Consider the following 15,976-nt stretch of genomic DNA (forward strand, 5'->3'; position numbering starts at 1 on the left):
TATGAGTAGAAACATAAACCCTGAAAAACACTATGAACCCTGAGTTTTTATTACACTTGCAGAACTATATCACACATTGGTTTCATTATAAAATAATGATAATAGTACCCCGAAATTCAAACCTGTTTGCATCATTTGATGTTATGCAAAACAATGGAGAGAAAAAAAATATATTTCAAATGTCCTCAAAAAAAATCCGAAAAAATAAAATCTAAAAAATTAAAATTTATTTAATACTTATTATGATGTTATGAAACATCATTGGCGTGATGGCGTCATGACGTCGTTGACGTGGCCTTACGGCGGCACGCGGGAAAATTCAGATCGAGCACAGCAGCAGCAACAGTTGCAGCGGGTGAGTGACAAAAACAATAATCACGATATTAAAGATTTAAATAATATAATAATTACACGTATACACGATTACGCTGACACATTTATATGAGTTATAGTGTGAGAACATGTTTAAACACATTGTTTTAAGTCGATGAGAGCGCTATAGGATGTGTGTGTTTTGTTCTGTGGGGTTTTAACACGTTAATCGGACTGATTATTAAATTAATGTCCTACACTGTGGGGAAATATAGTTTACTATCTTTAACGTACAAATAATTGATTATTGTTACGTTAGTTTAGTTAATTTGCGCATTGTGCTTTTGATTCTTAGAAAATAGTACTGTTTCCGATTGTAATACCATGGTACTTTTAATAATACCATGGTATTCTCAGAGCTACTGGAATACTATGTTAAAACTATGCTATATATCAAAGTACTGTGGTATTATTAATATATATAATGTTAGGTGTTTCAAATAATAGCTTAATACATGTCCAAACATGTATATTATCGTTGTTTTCTGAAGTTATTTTTTTGTAAATTGTCACAAACGCCTGGAAAGTCATTCAAATATTAGTCAAGTTGAGTTTGAACCCTGATCTGGTGTTTAAAAGAACCATTCGTGTTTGTTTTAAATGTAAACATACTGCTGGATTTCTTAAGCTGATAATGTGTTATGGAAAAAATATGAATTTAAAGAATTAAAATTTCCTGATAATTTACTCACCCCCATGTCATCCAAGATGTTCATGTCTTTCTTTCGTCAGTCGAAAAGAAATTAAGGTTTTTGTTGAAAACATTTCAGGATTATTCTCCTTATAGTGGACTTCAATGGACTCCAAACGGTTGAAGGTCAAAATTAGTTTCATTGCAGCTTCAAAGAGCTTTAAACGATCCCAGACGAGGAATAAGGGTCTTATCTAGAGAAACCATCACTCATTTTCTAAAAATTATATACGTTTTAACCATAAATGCTCATCTTGAAATAGCCCTCTTCTTCTTCTCTATTAGAATTCTGGCAGTGTAGACACTAAGTGTATTACTGCCCTCCACAGGTCAAAGTTTGAACTAATTGTTTTATACTTGCACTAGCATATTGTATATGACAATTTAGTTCAAACGTTGACCTGTGGAGGGCAGTAATACATTTAGCAGCATCTGCATTGCTGTAATTCTAATAGAGAAGAAGAAGAGAGCTAGTTCAAGATGAGCATTTATGCTTAAAACATATAATTTAAAAAAAATTTTTAGAAAATGAGTGATGGTTTCTCTAGATAAGACCCTTATTCCTCGTCTGGGATCGTTTAAAGCCCTTTGAAGCTGCACTGAAACTGTCATTTTGACCTTCAACCGTTTGGAGTACATTGAAGTCCACTATAAGGAGAATAATCCTGGAATGTTTTCATCAAAAGCCTTAATTTCTTTTCGATTGATGAAAGAAAGACATAAACATATTGGATGACATGGGGGTGAGTAAATAATCAGGAAAAGAATCATTTTTGAATGTGGACATATCCTTTAAGAAGTTTTAATATACAAACATCACTAGTGGTCTATAATAATATACAAGTGTAATGTGTTTTGGAGCAATAAATATGGCTATGAGGAATGCATCCCGGGTGGAGGTGGAGGCTGAGATCGAGGAGGAGGAAAATTTTGGGCCACAACCTGTTTCACGTCTGGAGGTACGGCTACTATGGCAGATATAAACACAAACATGGTTTGAACGTTTATTGATGATGTTGTTGTAAATCTCTTTGCAGCAGTGTGGCATTAGCAGCAGTGACATTAAGAAGCTGGAAGATGGTGGTTTTCACACCGTGGAGGCCGTTGCATACGCGCCCAAGAAAGAGCTGCTGAACATCAAAGGAATCAGCGAAGCCAAAGCCGACAAGATCCTGGTGAGACCTTGATCACCATTAGCTGCTTTTACACTGTCAGGCCAGTGCGAGGGCTAAAGAGCAGAAAAATGCTCCAGAAATGCACAAAACGACTCCATCAAAGGGTTAGTTCACCCAAAAATCAAAATTTTGCCATCATTTACTCACCTTCATGTCATTCCACACCTGTAGGACTTTCGTTAATCTTCGGAGCACAAATTAAGATCTTTTTAATGAAATCTGAGAGATTTCTCCATTGACGGTCTACACAACTACCATTTTGACGCTTCAAAAAGTTAATAAAGAGATCGTAAAACAAATCCATATGAATTGAGGAATTTTCTGAAGAGACTCGATCAATTTATATGATTTACAGATTGCCCTAAAAAAGCCCGATCAAGCCCCCGAAGTGACTGTGGAAACACGACTAGCCCTGAAACGCAATAGCATGCTCGCTTTTGGTCAGACAGTGGAAATGCGGCTATTGCTGTCTCTCATTCTGTGTGTTATTGATTTGAACAATCCTTTTAACTCTTTAATGAACAGACAGAGGCTGCTAAGATGGTTCCCATGGGATTCACCACTGCGACTGAGTTCCACCAGCGCAGAGCTGAAATCATCCAGATCTCCACGGGATCCAAAGAGCTTGATAAACTCCTGCAGGGTGCGACACTGAACTGAACGGTCTGTCCGAAAATAATACACTCTATAATGTAATCACCTGATCTAATCGATCTTTGTCTGTCTGTTACGCAGGAGGAATCGAGACGGGATCCATCACTGAGATGTTCGGCGAGTTCCGCACTGGAAAGACGCAGCTGTGTCACACACTGGCCGTCACCTGCCAGGTAATGCACACTTATTTATTTTTAATACTTGTATTCGGAAAGGATGCGTTAAATCGATCAAAAGTGACAGTTAATACATTTATAATGTTACAAGAGGTTCTTTTGAACTTTCTGTTAAAGGATTAGTTCAGTTTAGAATTCAAATTTCCTGATAATTTCATTCCCCGCATGTCATCCAAGATGTGTACGTCTTTCTTTCTTCAGTTGAAAAGAAATTAATATTTTTAAAACATTCTAGGATTTTTCTCCATATAGTGGACTTCAACAGGGATCAACAGGTCCAAATGTCAGTTTCAGTGCAGCTTCAAAGAGCTCTACACAATCACAGATGAGGTATAAGGGTCTTATCCAGCAAAACAATCGGTCATTTTCTAAACAAAAAAACAATTGATATACTTTTTAAACACAAATGCTCATCTTGCACTGCTCTGCGATGTTTCACGCATGACGTAAGGTCACACTTTTCTGCATTGCTGTAGGGTGAAAAACATCTCATCTTCTCCTCCAACTTCAAAATTGTCTGACATTGTTTTACCTTTTTTTGTAAAGGCCATTTCACTTAGTCTTTGCACGTTCGCTTTGTAAACACTTGCTCGGTACTTCCGCCTGTGATGCATGACCTCTCCAGCATGATTACTTAAGGCGAATAAGACTCTTATTCCTCATCTGGGATCGTGTAGAGCTCTTTGAAGCTGCACTGAAACTGACATTTGGACCTTCAACCTGTTGGTCCCCATTGAAGTCCACTATATAGAGAAAAATCCTGGAATGTTTTCCTTGAAAACCTTAATTTCTTTTCGACTGAAGAAAGAAAGATAAACATAAATTATCAGGAAATTCTAATGCTGAAGTGAACTAATCCTTTAATCTAAGAATTTGTGCTTCCCACACACTGGGTCTCATTCATGAAACATTCGTAAATATACGAGTAAATATGTGAGTGATTTGCTCGTAAACAGACTTTCCCGAAAACTCTTCTCCTGATTCACAAATACTTCGTAAACGTCAGAAGTGATAGTGAAATGTGTGTGTGTTAATGAATTCCAATCAGTCGTAAATGGGACGCGCGTGTATGTTCATTCTCAATTACCATAAATCCCGCCCATTAAATCCGACTGACAACTATATATGGGCATCATATTATGACACCAAATGAAGGATTTTGGCCATTTTATAGGAAACAAGTTCCATAGTTTGCCCAGCCCTATTGAAATCAATTCATTATTTGATTAAAGTGCTCCGTTTGCAGATGCTATAGGTGCGTTCACGCGGCCTCATAATTCCTGTAGTTACAGTTAGAGTTCGTAATTACAGTTTGTAAGCTGGGAATTTTCTGAAAGCTCCCACATTTAACATGTGGCCACTATACCACCTGACCGCTGTAGATTGATTTATTAGGCGTTGATAGTGGTGCCATGGAAACGCATAATTTCCAGTCCAAGGACCAAAAGGACGTGAACAGCTCCGAATATAACGTCATTTCAAGATAGCGGTAAATACAAGGTGACGTGAACGCAGCTTATTACTGGCTCTCAAAACAAAAGTAAAAAGAAAAAAACGTACGTAATTACTATATATAATATTTTTTCAAAATGCTGTAAATATGTACCTTATTAAGGTGAATTAAAATGCAGCCTTATTAATGAGCAAAACGTTCGGATGTTAAACGCACTATTTACGCGTGACTGGGAGCAGGTGTAGATTTCTTTCGTATCAACTAACATTTGGAAAATACGAACATTTTAATGAATCCGAAAATTTACGCCAGAACCACTTTACACACGATTTACACAAAAATTCGTTCTGCTCTTGTTTCATGAATGAGACCCATTGACTTTACTTGGGCGGCCCGCCCACATATAATAACGGCCGCCCAAGTATATTCAGAGACACATTTTTGATTTTATTATTTTTATCCACTTATACTTTTATATCCGCGCAAGATAATGAGACCATCCGCAATCGATTAACTAGTCGTTTCGTACCTGCTCGTTACGTGTGCGTCAGAACTGTTTACTCCCGCTAACATTCCCACAGGCGCTGCATTTTGTAAAATCACAAGGGGACGCTGTTACGTGTTCTACAAGCTCGCGCAACAGAGCTTCAGACTGCTTCAAAGTGATTCTCAATCAATGAAAAGCACACATTTATGTCAAGCGATTGCTAATGAACTCAAGTTGACGAATTATTACAACGTCTACTTTATGGCCTTTATATAAAATGTTTTAGGCGATTGTAAGAATCTGAAGGATCAGCCTGCAATAGTACAGACATTTCAAAATAAGAGTCCCGGTGTACTTCGGGCTTGTTTATAATTAAAAGTCACACGCCAAGTTTTTCTTTTTCTTTTGGGCATTATTGGTATTTTGGTTACACAATAAATTGTATTTAATTTTATTTCCATTTAATTCATAGTAAATTATTGTAGTCTCCCCCACAGGAAGAAAAGACTTAAGAACATTATTTGACACACGTATTATTCATTTTATAAATTTTACTAGTTAAATCTGTGTCCCATTCACTGAGAGAGACACTATATGACAGCAAGGAGAACATAGGAAAAGAAGAACCATTTAAATGCTGTAATTATGCATAATTTACAATGCATAATAATGCATAATATTAGTATGTAATTAAACGTAATGTGCTATGTAGTTAAAATTAATTGAATAAATAAACAATAATAGATAAATGGCTTAAACATGCATTTTAGTCTGGGACTAGGCTTAAGCCTTGTCTGTGAAACTGGGCATTTACTGTATGTGTTAACATAAGATTAAAATCACATGAATTTGTGCAAAGTTGTATTCAGTATTTTAACCTCTGTTAAACTCAATAACCATATAAAGCTGGTAAACACAATAACTTTCATGTGAGTGGTTTATTAAAATATGAACTTTGTATTTCAGCTGCCCATAGATCAGGGCGGTGGGGAAGGAAAAGCCATGTACATCGACACAGAAGGAACCTTCCGTCCAGAGAGGCTGCTGGCTGTAGCTGAGAGGTCAGAGCCGCTTTCTGAGCATTCATATTAATCCATTAAGTGCAAAATATTGAACTCTGTGTTTGCGGTGTCAGGTACGGGCTGGTGGGCAGTGATGTGCTGGACAATGTGGCGTACGCCAGGGCCTTCAACACAGACCATCAGACGCAGCTGCTGTATCAGGCCTCTGCTATGATGACTGAGTCCAGGTAACACACACATCCAGCCAGAAAAAGAATCCAGACCGTCTCCATTCACTCGATGTGCTGAAATATTCTGAATCTCTCTTCAGATATGCTCTGCTCATCGTAGACAGCGCTACTGCTCTTTACAGGACAGATTACTCTGGACGAGGAGAGCTGTCCGCCCGTCAGGGGCATCTGGGCCGATTTCTGCGCATGCTGCTCCGTCTCGCTGATGAGGTAAAGCAGCTTAAAAACTCCATGCAAAATCTAAAAGATGATGACTGTTATTAAAAAAAGACCATATTATTATTATTATTGTATTATATTATTTTATCAGGCTTTTTTTTTTTGTAACATGAATATGTATAATGCATTATTCATGATGTACATTTTAATGCATTATCATTTCACAAATAATTGTAACTAATGTTAAAATGCATTGTAATATTTGCGGATTACTTGCTACATCTGAAATTGGTTGATTGTCATGTGTTTTAATGCATTATGTTTACTAAAGGTGTAACCGTGAATGGATAAGTATTATAATTTATTATAGCGATGGTTATAATTATTCATGAGACCATACAGTGCATTATAAAGTGCATTACAAAGGCATAAAATATTTTAATGCATTTTTATATATTTAAATATATATTTAAGGTTTTAAGTACAATATTGCCATTGTTTTTTTTAAAAATCTAGTTTTTATTCATTTTTGTTTTCATTTTTATTTTATTTTTTTAAGTTTCATTAAAGTTTGTTTATTTTAGTAAATCAAGTTAGAAAAAGAAATTTTTAGAAATATTACCTTGGCAACTAGATGAAAAAATAAGAATGAACGTTTATTTTGGTTAACATAAACATTTTTTCAAGGTTTTAGTTAACTATAATAACCCTGACAAGAATTTAAAAAAAAAACATGACTATACACAAACTTCTCTATGAAATGGAAATTAAAAAGCAATTTGTAAATGCTTTATAAAAATGCTGTTTAAATGTTGCCTTTCTTAAAAAAGATTTATGAATGTATTACATTTCACATTTGTTTTAAACACGAATAAACATTTTAAATATATATATTTTTAATTACAAGTGATTTATTAGTTTGTTACATTTAGCTACACTTTTAAACATTAAATAAACATCATTGTTTTACATATTTATTTACATTTAACTATGCTTTTAAATATTTAACTGTTTAAACAAGTTTTACATGTTTATCAGTTTGAAAAGTGATTTATAAATTTGCTTCTTTTTTTTTTTTTTTTTTTAAGTGGCACTCCTAGTCCTTCATTAGCATCTTGTATATATATAACGTGAGCTCATGGATATATGCATGTTGTCTCGTTTGTAGTTTGGTGTGGCCGTCGTCATCACTAACCAGGTGGTAGCACAGGTGGATGGAGCGGCCATGTTTTCTGCAGATCCCAAGAAGCCAATTGGAGGAAACATTCTGGCACACGCATCAACTACTCGGTAAAACTTAGTTGATGATGATCGTGGTGTCGATTTATGCTGACATACTCTATAAAGTCTCTGTGTCTATCTTGCAGATTATACCTGCGAAAGGGTCGAGGTGAGACGCGGATATGTAAGATCTACGACTCCCCGTGTTTGCCTGAGGCGGAGGCCATGTTTGCCATTAATGCTGATGGAGTGGGAGATGCCAAAGACTGAAATGATGCTGATCAGAGTACCTACCTGCACTACTGCGAGCGATAGGAGGCCATCAGGAGGAGGAAAGACTCCTTTAAAATGGTTGAAATGTTTAGTCTAGAATTATACTTTGGAAAAAGAATGAACCCTTAAGAGTGAAATTCATGGTTTATTTACATATGCACATTGACGGATCTGAGTGAGCTGGTGTAATTATTTGCTCTTTAATGTGATGTCAACATCTTTATTTACATGTTTTGTTATATTTGTGCGTTTTGTCTGGACTGAACCTTTTTCTTGTACATAAACTTCTCATAAAGCGTTTTATCTGTTAAACTAATAAAAGTGTGTTTGCATATATATGCCTTCAGTTAAAAAGAGGATTGAACCATGAAAATAGATGGATGGGAAAAAACAAAATACTGAGAGATAATTGCTGAATTTTATTGACATATTACAGGTATTCACTTCATTTCAAAATTAAATCAAACAAACATCAGGCATATTGTAACTGATTAAACAATTTCACAGCATGTTTAAATATATTTAAAAAAAAAATAGGAATGACTTAAGTTACCTTCATCTTTTTCAAAAGGAATGAAATGAAGTGCTTTACCTTGGAAGGAGATATGTAAACAATTTTTATATATTTTTTCAGATTACTAAAGGGAAATTATCAATCAATTTTAATAATGCACATTAAATAAATAAAATAGAGCACATATTAGGTGATATATAAAATAGATTAGATGACCATTTTCTTTAGACCCCACCCTAATTAACTAAACTGCTTGTAGATTGGTCAGCAGTGCTGTCAATCAAAGCCTTTAGCTCCTCCTGTAGAGCGGCGCTGTCAGAATCCTGAAGAAACAGAACAATTGATCTGAGGAACTTAAAACTACAAAAAAGGTCACAATGTATCCAAATGCTACTAACACTAGTGCCAATCCTAGTGAAACTACCTCATTTCCTCCTGCTGGTGTGCTCAGAGCTAACTGGACCCAGTTTCTGGCCTCTGACATGTTTCCGAGCTCTTTGTGACACTGAAAACAAAAGGATTAAATAATGCTTCTTATTCCAATAAGAAATCCCTTTAAAGCAGCTCATCCAGACATACAGGTCTGGAATGACATGAGGGTAATTCAATGACACAATTGTCATGTTTATGTGAACTGTTCCTTTAAGAGAATGACATTGGTCTTTAAGAATAAACCCATTATGTGTAGACAATACAGTTACCTTGGCGATATAAAGCCGAACTGTTTTAGAGAACCCTGGATTTAACTCCTCTGCCTAGAGATCAGACAATCAGAATCATCAGTGCATGTTTGATGAAGTGGTAAATCTTAGATCCTTATCATAATACTGATCCAAAGACCAGAAACCCATCGATACCTTAAGGAAATTCTCCAAAGCTTCATTCAGAGAGGATGAAGGAGGAGTTTCATAAAGTGTGGCGGCAGCTTTCGTCTCCAACCAACCCAGAGAGCTCACCTACAACACACACAGTCCTTGTGAGGGTTTGGTACAGTCATCTGAAAGTGGTTAATATTTATTGGCTTTTTGTTTCAGCCAATAAAGATCATAGGTGGGCATTATGCAAATTTGTAACAAATCTACATAGTTTCAAGCTGGAAGTGAGACTGGAATTACTGACGACTCGTTTCAGACCGTTCAGAATCAGTTCTTTTGTTTTGGGAGACAATAACTTTGAATGTTTGCAGACCTTTTATGTTCTATATTACATACTAAATGAAAGGTAATAGCCAAAAAAGCGTAATCGGGGAATGTTAATTATTGTCGAGATTGTTGGCATTGATTCAGCAGTCTGAACTGACCTCTAAACACCAGCGGCCCAGCAGGTAGAAACAGATCGGATCATCGTCACGCAGAGCCAAAGCTCGATCCAAATGCTCCTGTCAGAACATCCCGGAACAAACACAGTCATTAAACACTCCTGAAGTCAATGAAGGACGACACTCGTGTTCATCTGAAACACTGAGGTAAAGCGTCACTGGCTCACCTTCAGTACGCGGCCGCTTTTCAGTTTTCCATGAATGCTCTCGTACTGTGAAGACAAGCGTGCGAGGATGGCAAACCTGACGGACAGTGCCAATGTATTATGAACTACAGACATTAAAAATAATCTCATACAGTAGGGGTGGTGAAGGCTATGGAAGTTTGTTTCCACCACAGAATAAAAAAAATTAAAAGGTAATCGCAACTTTTTATCTCATAATTCTGATTTCTTCACCTTACAATTACAAGTTTATGTCTAGCACTTCAAACTTTGTAACTCACAATTCTGACTTTTTTCTTGCAATTCCGAGTTTACAACTTGCAATTATGACTTTTTTCCTCACAGTTCCGAGTTTGTAATTTGCAATTTGGACTTTTTTCCTCACAATTCTGAGTTTGTAACTTGCAATTCTGACTTTTTTCCTCACAATTTCCGAGTTTACAACTTGCAATTCTGACTTTTTTTCTTCGCAATTCCGAGCATACAACTTGCAATTCTGACTTTTCCCTCGCAATTCCGAGTTTACAACTTGCAATTCTGACTTTTTTCCTCGCAATTCCGAGTTTACAACTTGCAATTCTGACTTTTTTCCTGACAATTCCGAGTTTACAACTTGCAATTCTGACTTTTTTCCTCGCAATTCCAAGTTTACAACTTAAATTATTACTTTTTTCTCGCAATTCCAAGCATACAACTTGCAATTCTGACTTTTTTCCTCGCAATTCTGAGTTTACAACTTGAAATTCTGACTTTGTCCCTCGCAATTCCGAGTTTATAACTTGCAATTCTGACTTTTTTCCCTCGCAATTCCGAGTTTACAACTTAAATTATTACTTTTTTCTCGCAATTCCAAGCATACAACTTGCAATTCTGACTTTTTCCCTCGCAATTCCTAGTTTACAACTTGAAATTCTAACTTTTTTCTCGCAATTCCGAGTTTATAACTTGAAATTCTGACTTTTTTTCCTGACAATTCGGAGTTTACAACTTGCAATTCTGACTTTTTTCCTCATAATTCCGAGTTCATATCACACAACTCTGATTTAATATATAAACTCAGAATTGTGAGATTAAAATGTTGGAATTAACTTTTTTAATTGTTTATTTTGTGGCAGAAACAAGCTTCTATAGAAGAGAGTGTGTGAATGTGTGTTTTTTTCATACCATTTGTGACAATCTGCACTCAGTCCATTCCTCATCAGTGCTGCCTCAGCTTCATAATGACCTTAAATGTCAAAAGGTCAGGGGTCAGTGCATTTACAGTACATTATAAGCTGCGTTCCAATTCTTAAGATTCCTACAGAGTGTTTAATGCTCAGCAGGGGGTGTTTTCTATGCATTTACAGTAACTTTCTCACAAAGCATGATGTTAAGATGTTGTTTCCTACCTTGCTCTGCGTAGTTTCTCTTTTCTTCTCTGTTGTCTGTCGTCTCACACATGTCGCTGTAGGCACGAGCCAGTCGCCACATAAACTCCATGTTATCAGCATACTGACACACATGTACAAACAAACACAATTTTTATTACAGTTGATATGATTTATCTTTATTTTTATTGTTTTATCATTTCAAACGTTCTTTTGTGAAATATTTTGTTTGAACAATATAATTACGCTATCGTTCTTTTAAAATACTTGCCTCAAATTTTCTATATTTATATATTTTAAGTGTTTAAATGTTTAATGTTTAATCTTAACCAAGGCTGCATTTATTTGATCAAAAATAAAGAGTAATATTGTGAAATATTACAATTTAATAAGAACTGTTTTCTATTAAAATCTATTTTAAAATGTTCAAAGCTGAATTTTCAGCATCATTACTCCAGTCTTCAGAGTCACATGATCCTTCAGAAATCATTCTAATAATCTGATTTGCTGCTCAAGAAATCTCTAGAAATCAGTCGCTCACCAGTGGTCTGTTCTCCGTCAGCAGCTTGAAGCCCTCTGCTTTTTTCCCAGAGTTCCCTGCATGCAGCAGATCACACTGGGCGAGCAGGAGAGCGAGTTCAGGACTGGGAATGTCTGTTAAAGTGTCCAACATTAGCCCGGCATCTTCATCATCCTCTTCCTCGTGCTGCGAATCGTCCTGTCGCAGTGTGAGCACTGTGGCGCAGCTCATCTCTTCCTCCTCATCCGAGTCTCTGCCGTCGTCCTCACCATCTTTATCTGTCTCGCGATCCGTCTCTCTGTCCGTGTAGTCAGACTCAGCGTTGGAATACGCCGTGGTGTATCTGTGGAAGAGCTCAGTTACTCAAATGAACACAACCTCAAGAGCTACACAGCATCCTGATGTGACACAGCACTCTATTACACTGTGACATACCCGCCCTCACTGTCGTCATAGAGACTGGCGGCCCCGGCGCTGGCGGTGAAATAAATGGAGCTGGAGCTCACGGATTCAGAGCGTTCCCTCGGCATAAGCACCCGTCGCCGCCGTGACCTTTGACTCTCCTCCACAGTCTTCCTGGAAAGAGAGAGACTTGGATGAGACGGGTGAGAGTAAGAAGAATCGAGAGAGAGAATAAGATGAGAGAATGGAGACAAGAGAGACTCAAATGAGATGAAAGAGTCCCATAAGATGGTGACATGTGAAAGTTAGAAGAAACAAGAGAGAGAATAAGAGGAGAAGAGAGAAAGTCAGCTGAGACAATGGAGACTCAAATGAGAGAGAAGAGTATGATGAGAAAAGAGGAAGACTCAGATGAGACAAGTGAAAGTCATAGGAAACAGAGAGAATGAGGGAAAAGGAGAGAAAGTGAGATAGCTGAGACAATGGAGAGTCAAATGAGACAGTAGAGAGACTCAGATGAGACAAGTGAAAGTCAGAAGAAACAAGATAGAGAATCAGAGAAGAGGAGAGAATGTCAGCTGAGACAATGGAGACTCAAATGAGAGAAGAGAGTCAGGTGAGACAGGAGAGAGACTCAGATGAGACAAGTTTAAGTCAGAAGAAATAAAAGAGAAAATAAGAGAGGAGTGAAAGTCAGCGGAGACAATGGAGACTCAAATGAGACAAGTGAAAGTCAGAAAACACAGAGACTCAAATGAGACGAGAGTGTCGAGTGAGACAGAAGGGAGACTCAGATGAGACAAGTGAAAGTCAGAAGAAACAAGAGAGACTCAAGTTAGACAAAAGAGTCAGGAGAGACAAAGGAGACTCAGATGAGACAAGTGAAAGTCAGGAAACAAGAGAATGAAAGAAGAGGAGAGAAAGTCAGCTGAAACAATGGAGACTCAAATGAGAGAAGAGAATCAGATGAGACAGGAGAGAGACTCAGATGAGACAAGTTTAAGTCAGGAGAAATAAAAGAGAAAATAAGAGAAGAGAGAAAGTCAGCTGAGACAATGGAGACTCAAATGAGACAAGAGTCAAAGGAGACAGGAGAGAGACTCAGATGAGACAAGTGAAAGTCAGAAAACACAAGAGAGACTCAAATGAGACGAGACTCGAGTGAGACAGAAGGGAGACTCATGAGACAAGTAAAAGTCAGAAGAAACTAGACGAAATGATGAAGTCAACTGAGACAATGGAGACTTAAATGAGATGAAACAGGAGGGAGACTTAGATGACACAAGTGAAAGAAGAAACAAAAGAGAGAATAAGAGAAGAGACAGCTGAGACAATGTAGACTCAAATGAGACAAGAGAGTCAGATGAGACAAGTGAAAGTCAGAACAAACAAGAGAGAGGAGTGAATGTCAGCTGAGACAATGGAGACTCAGATGAGAGACTGATGAGACATGAGAGAGACAAGTGAAATTCATAAGAAACAAAAGAGACTCAAATGAGACAAGAGAGTCGGGTGAGACAGAAGAGAGAGTCAGATGAGACAGGTGAAAGCCAGATGAGATAAGAGAGAGAGTAAGATGAGAAAAGAGAAAGTCAGCTGAGACAAGAGACTCAAATGAAACAAGAGAGTCCGATCAGATAAGTGTAGGTCAGAAGAAACAAGAAAGAGAATGAATGGAGAGGGGAGAAAGTCAGCTGAGACAAATGAGACGAGTCAGATGAGACAAGAGGGAGACTCAGATGAGACAATTGAAAGTCAGAAGAAACAAAAGAGACTCAAATGAGACAAGAGAGTCAAGAGAGATAAGAGGGGGGCTCAGATAAGACAAGTGAAAGTCATAGGAAACAAGAGAATGAGAGAGAAAGTCAGCTGAGACAATGGAGACTTAAATTGAGAGAGAAGAGTCTAATGAGACAGGAGGGAGACTTAGATGAAATTCAGAGGAAACAAGAGAGAGAAGAAGAGAAGAGGAGAAAAAGTCAGCTGAGACAATGGAGACTCAGATGAGACAAGTAGAAGTTAGAAGAAACAAAAGATAGAATAAGCAGAGAGACACCTGAGACAATGTAGACTCAAATGAGACAAGAGAGTCAGATGAGACAGGAGTGAGACTCAGATGAGACAGGTGAAAGTCAGAAGAAACAAGAGAGGAGTGAAAGTCAGCTGACACAATGGAGACTCAAATGAGATGAGAGACTGATGAGATATGAGAAAGTGAATGTCATAAGAAACAAAAGAGACTCAAATGAGACAAGAGAGTCGGGTGAGACAGAAGAGAGAGTCAGATGAGACAGGTGAAAGTCAGATGAGACAACGGAGACTCAAATGAAACAAACGTCAGATCAGAAAAGTGAAGGTCAGAAGAAACAAGAAAGAGAATGAAAGTAGAGGGGAGAAAGTCAGCTGAGACAATTGAGACGAGTCAGATGAGACAGGAGGGAGACTCAGATGAGACGAGAGAGAATAAGATGAGAAAAGAGGAAGTCAGCTGAGACAAAGGAGACTCAAATGAAACAAGAGAGTCAGATGAGACAAGTGAAAGTCAGATGAGACTAAAGAGAGAAAGAAGATAGTCAGATAAGACAATAAAGACTCAAATGAGACAGGATGTAGACTCAAATGAGACAGGAGATAGTGTGAGATGAGACAATAGATGATACTCACAGAGATTTGAGAGACTCAGATTAGATGAGTGAAAATAAATGAGAGAGGAAGTGAGTCAGATGAGGCAAGAGGGAGACTCAAATGAGATGAGGTGACAGATGCCAGATGAGAAGAAACACTGATCACCCACTTCACATCTTCAGCGATGGTGGTGGTGATGTCCCTCAGACCCTCACGCAGCTCTGCGATCTCATTCCTCAGACTGGACACGCTGTTCATCACCTCATCCAGAGTCTTCCTCAGTTCCACATGCTGCTCAGGAGACAAACCCCTCACCGCTGCAGAAAAAGCCGCGGAGTCCACTGAATAAACACAGAGAAGCTCATCATCAGTGCCATATCCATGTGTCTTTTGTGCCAGGTCATATTTAACGTGTGATATACGATGTGTTGAGTGATGATGTACATGGTGTTGTTGGTCCATACCTGCGTCACTCTGCAATCCGGAGCTCGTGTTGTGCAGCAGCAGACGGCGGCGGTTTCTCCTCCTGAGAGCCTCTTTAATGATCAATAATGCGATCAGGCCGGTGCTGATAGTCACAGTGACACCGAGACCGATCACTGTGCTCCTACCGAACCAGCTCATCGTTTCCTGCCCGTAAAATCCCCCAGAATCTTCCTATATCAGTACATCTGCGCGGATCTAATCCGCGATCACTTTATTCATATTTATTCTTATGGTTTAGAGATATAAACACAACGTTGACTCATCTTCTCACTCTCGATTATTTAATGAATGCCTAAATATCTGAAACACATCAAACTTACGCCTTTTGACAGCTGATGGCATGCGTATGTTTGTGTGCATGTGAGAGAGAGATGGAGAGAGAGTGTGTATGTGTGTGGGTGCATTAGCGCACCCTGGCGGACAGGAGGAATTACGAAACTGTTTTCATATTATAAACTACTAGAAAACAAATCAGAAAAGTGAAAAATAATTTTAAAAAAAATTCGGGGAGGAATGAATAAATACACAGTAAAACTAAAATGAAAAAAGGTATGTAGACTACTACAATAATAATTCATATCAAGGGTCACTGACAAAGAAGGTGGAGAAATCCTAGTTTAAAACATATCTTTGTATCCATGTTGTTGTTTTTTTACCATTTTCTATA

The 15,976-nt window shown here is 37.7% G+C and overlaps 2 protein-coding genes across 4 annotated transcripts; one reads left to right on the forward strand and one right to left on the reverse strand.

The window, feature by feature from the left end:
• The first annotated feature begins 311 nt into the window (after positions 1-311).
• On the forward strand, positions 312-8,205 carry rad51 (RAD51 recombinase). Of its 2 annotated transcripts, none has more exons than XM_067383274.1 (10): positions 312-355; positions 1,925-2,022; positions 2,101-2,238; positions 2,764-2,881; positions 2,974-3,065; positions 5,975-6,069; positions 6,144-6,257; positions 6,341-6,470; positions 7,588-7,709; positions 7,787-8,205. In XM_067383274.1, exons 2-10 carry the CDS (start codon positions 1,933-1,935, stop codon positions 7,908-7,910), a joined length of 1,023 nt encoding a protein of 340 aa, XP_067239375.1. In that variant the 5' UTR covers positions 312-355; positions 1,925-1,932; the 3' UTR covers positions 7,911-8,205. The 2 variants fall into 2 exon arrangements, with proteins under 2 accessions (XP_067239375.1, XP_067239376.1); XM_067383275.1 differs by lacking the exon at positions 312-355 and adding an exon at positions 1,785-1,806.
• Positions 8,206-8,320: 115 nt separating this feature from the next.
• Positions 8,321-15,696, reverse strand: rmdn3 (regulator of microtubule dynamics 3). 2 transcript variants are annotated; one of them, XM_067383277.1, is made up of 12 exons: positions 15,288-15,696; positions 14,993-15,140; positions 12,232-12,372; positions 11,818-12,139; positions 11,298-11,400; positions 11,074-11,134; positions 9,913-9,988; positions 9,728-9,805; positions 9,285-9,383; positions 9,129-9,182; positions 8,852-8,932; positions 8,321-8,750 (listed from the first exon to the last, which is right to left on the reverse strand). In XM_067383277.1, exons 1-12 carry the CDS (start codon positions 15,445-15,447, stop codon positions 8,664-8,666), a joined length of 1,410 nt encoding a protein of 469 aa, XP_067239378.1. In that variant the 5' UTR covers positions 15,448-15,696; the 3' UTR covers positions 8,321-8,663. The 2 variants fall into 2 exon arrangements, with proteins under 2 accessions (XP_067239378.1, XP_067239377.1); XM_067383276.1 differs by having other exon boundaries at positions 14,993-15,164.
• Positions 15,697-15,976: the final 280 nt, after the last annotated feature.

This window comes from Chanodichthys erythropterus, chromosome 4, assembly GCF_024489055.1.
Source record: "Chanodichthys erythropterus isolate Z2021 chromosome 4, ASM2448905v1, whole genome shotgun sequence".
NCBI classification, from domain to species: domain Eukaryota; kingdom Metazoa; phylum Chordata; class Actinopteri; order Cypriniformes; family Xenocyprididae; genus Chanodichthys; species Chanodichthys erythropterus.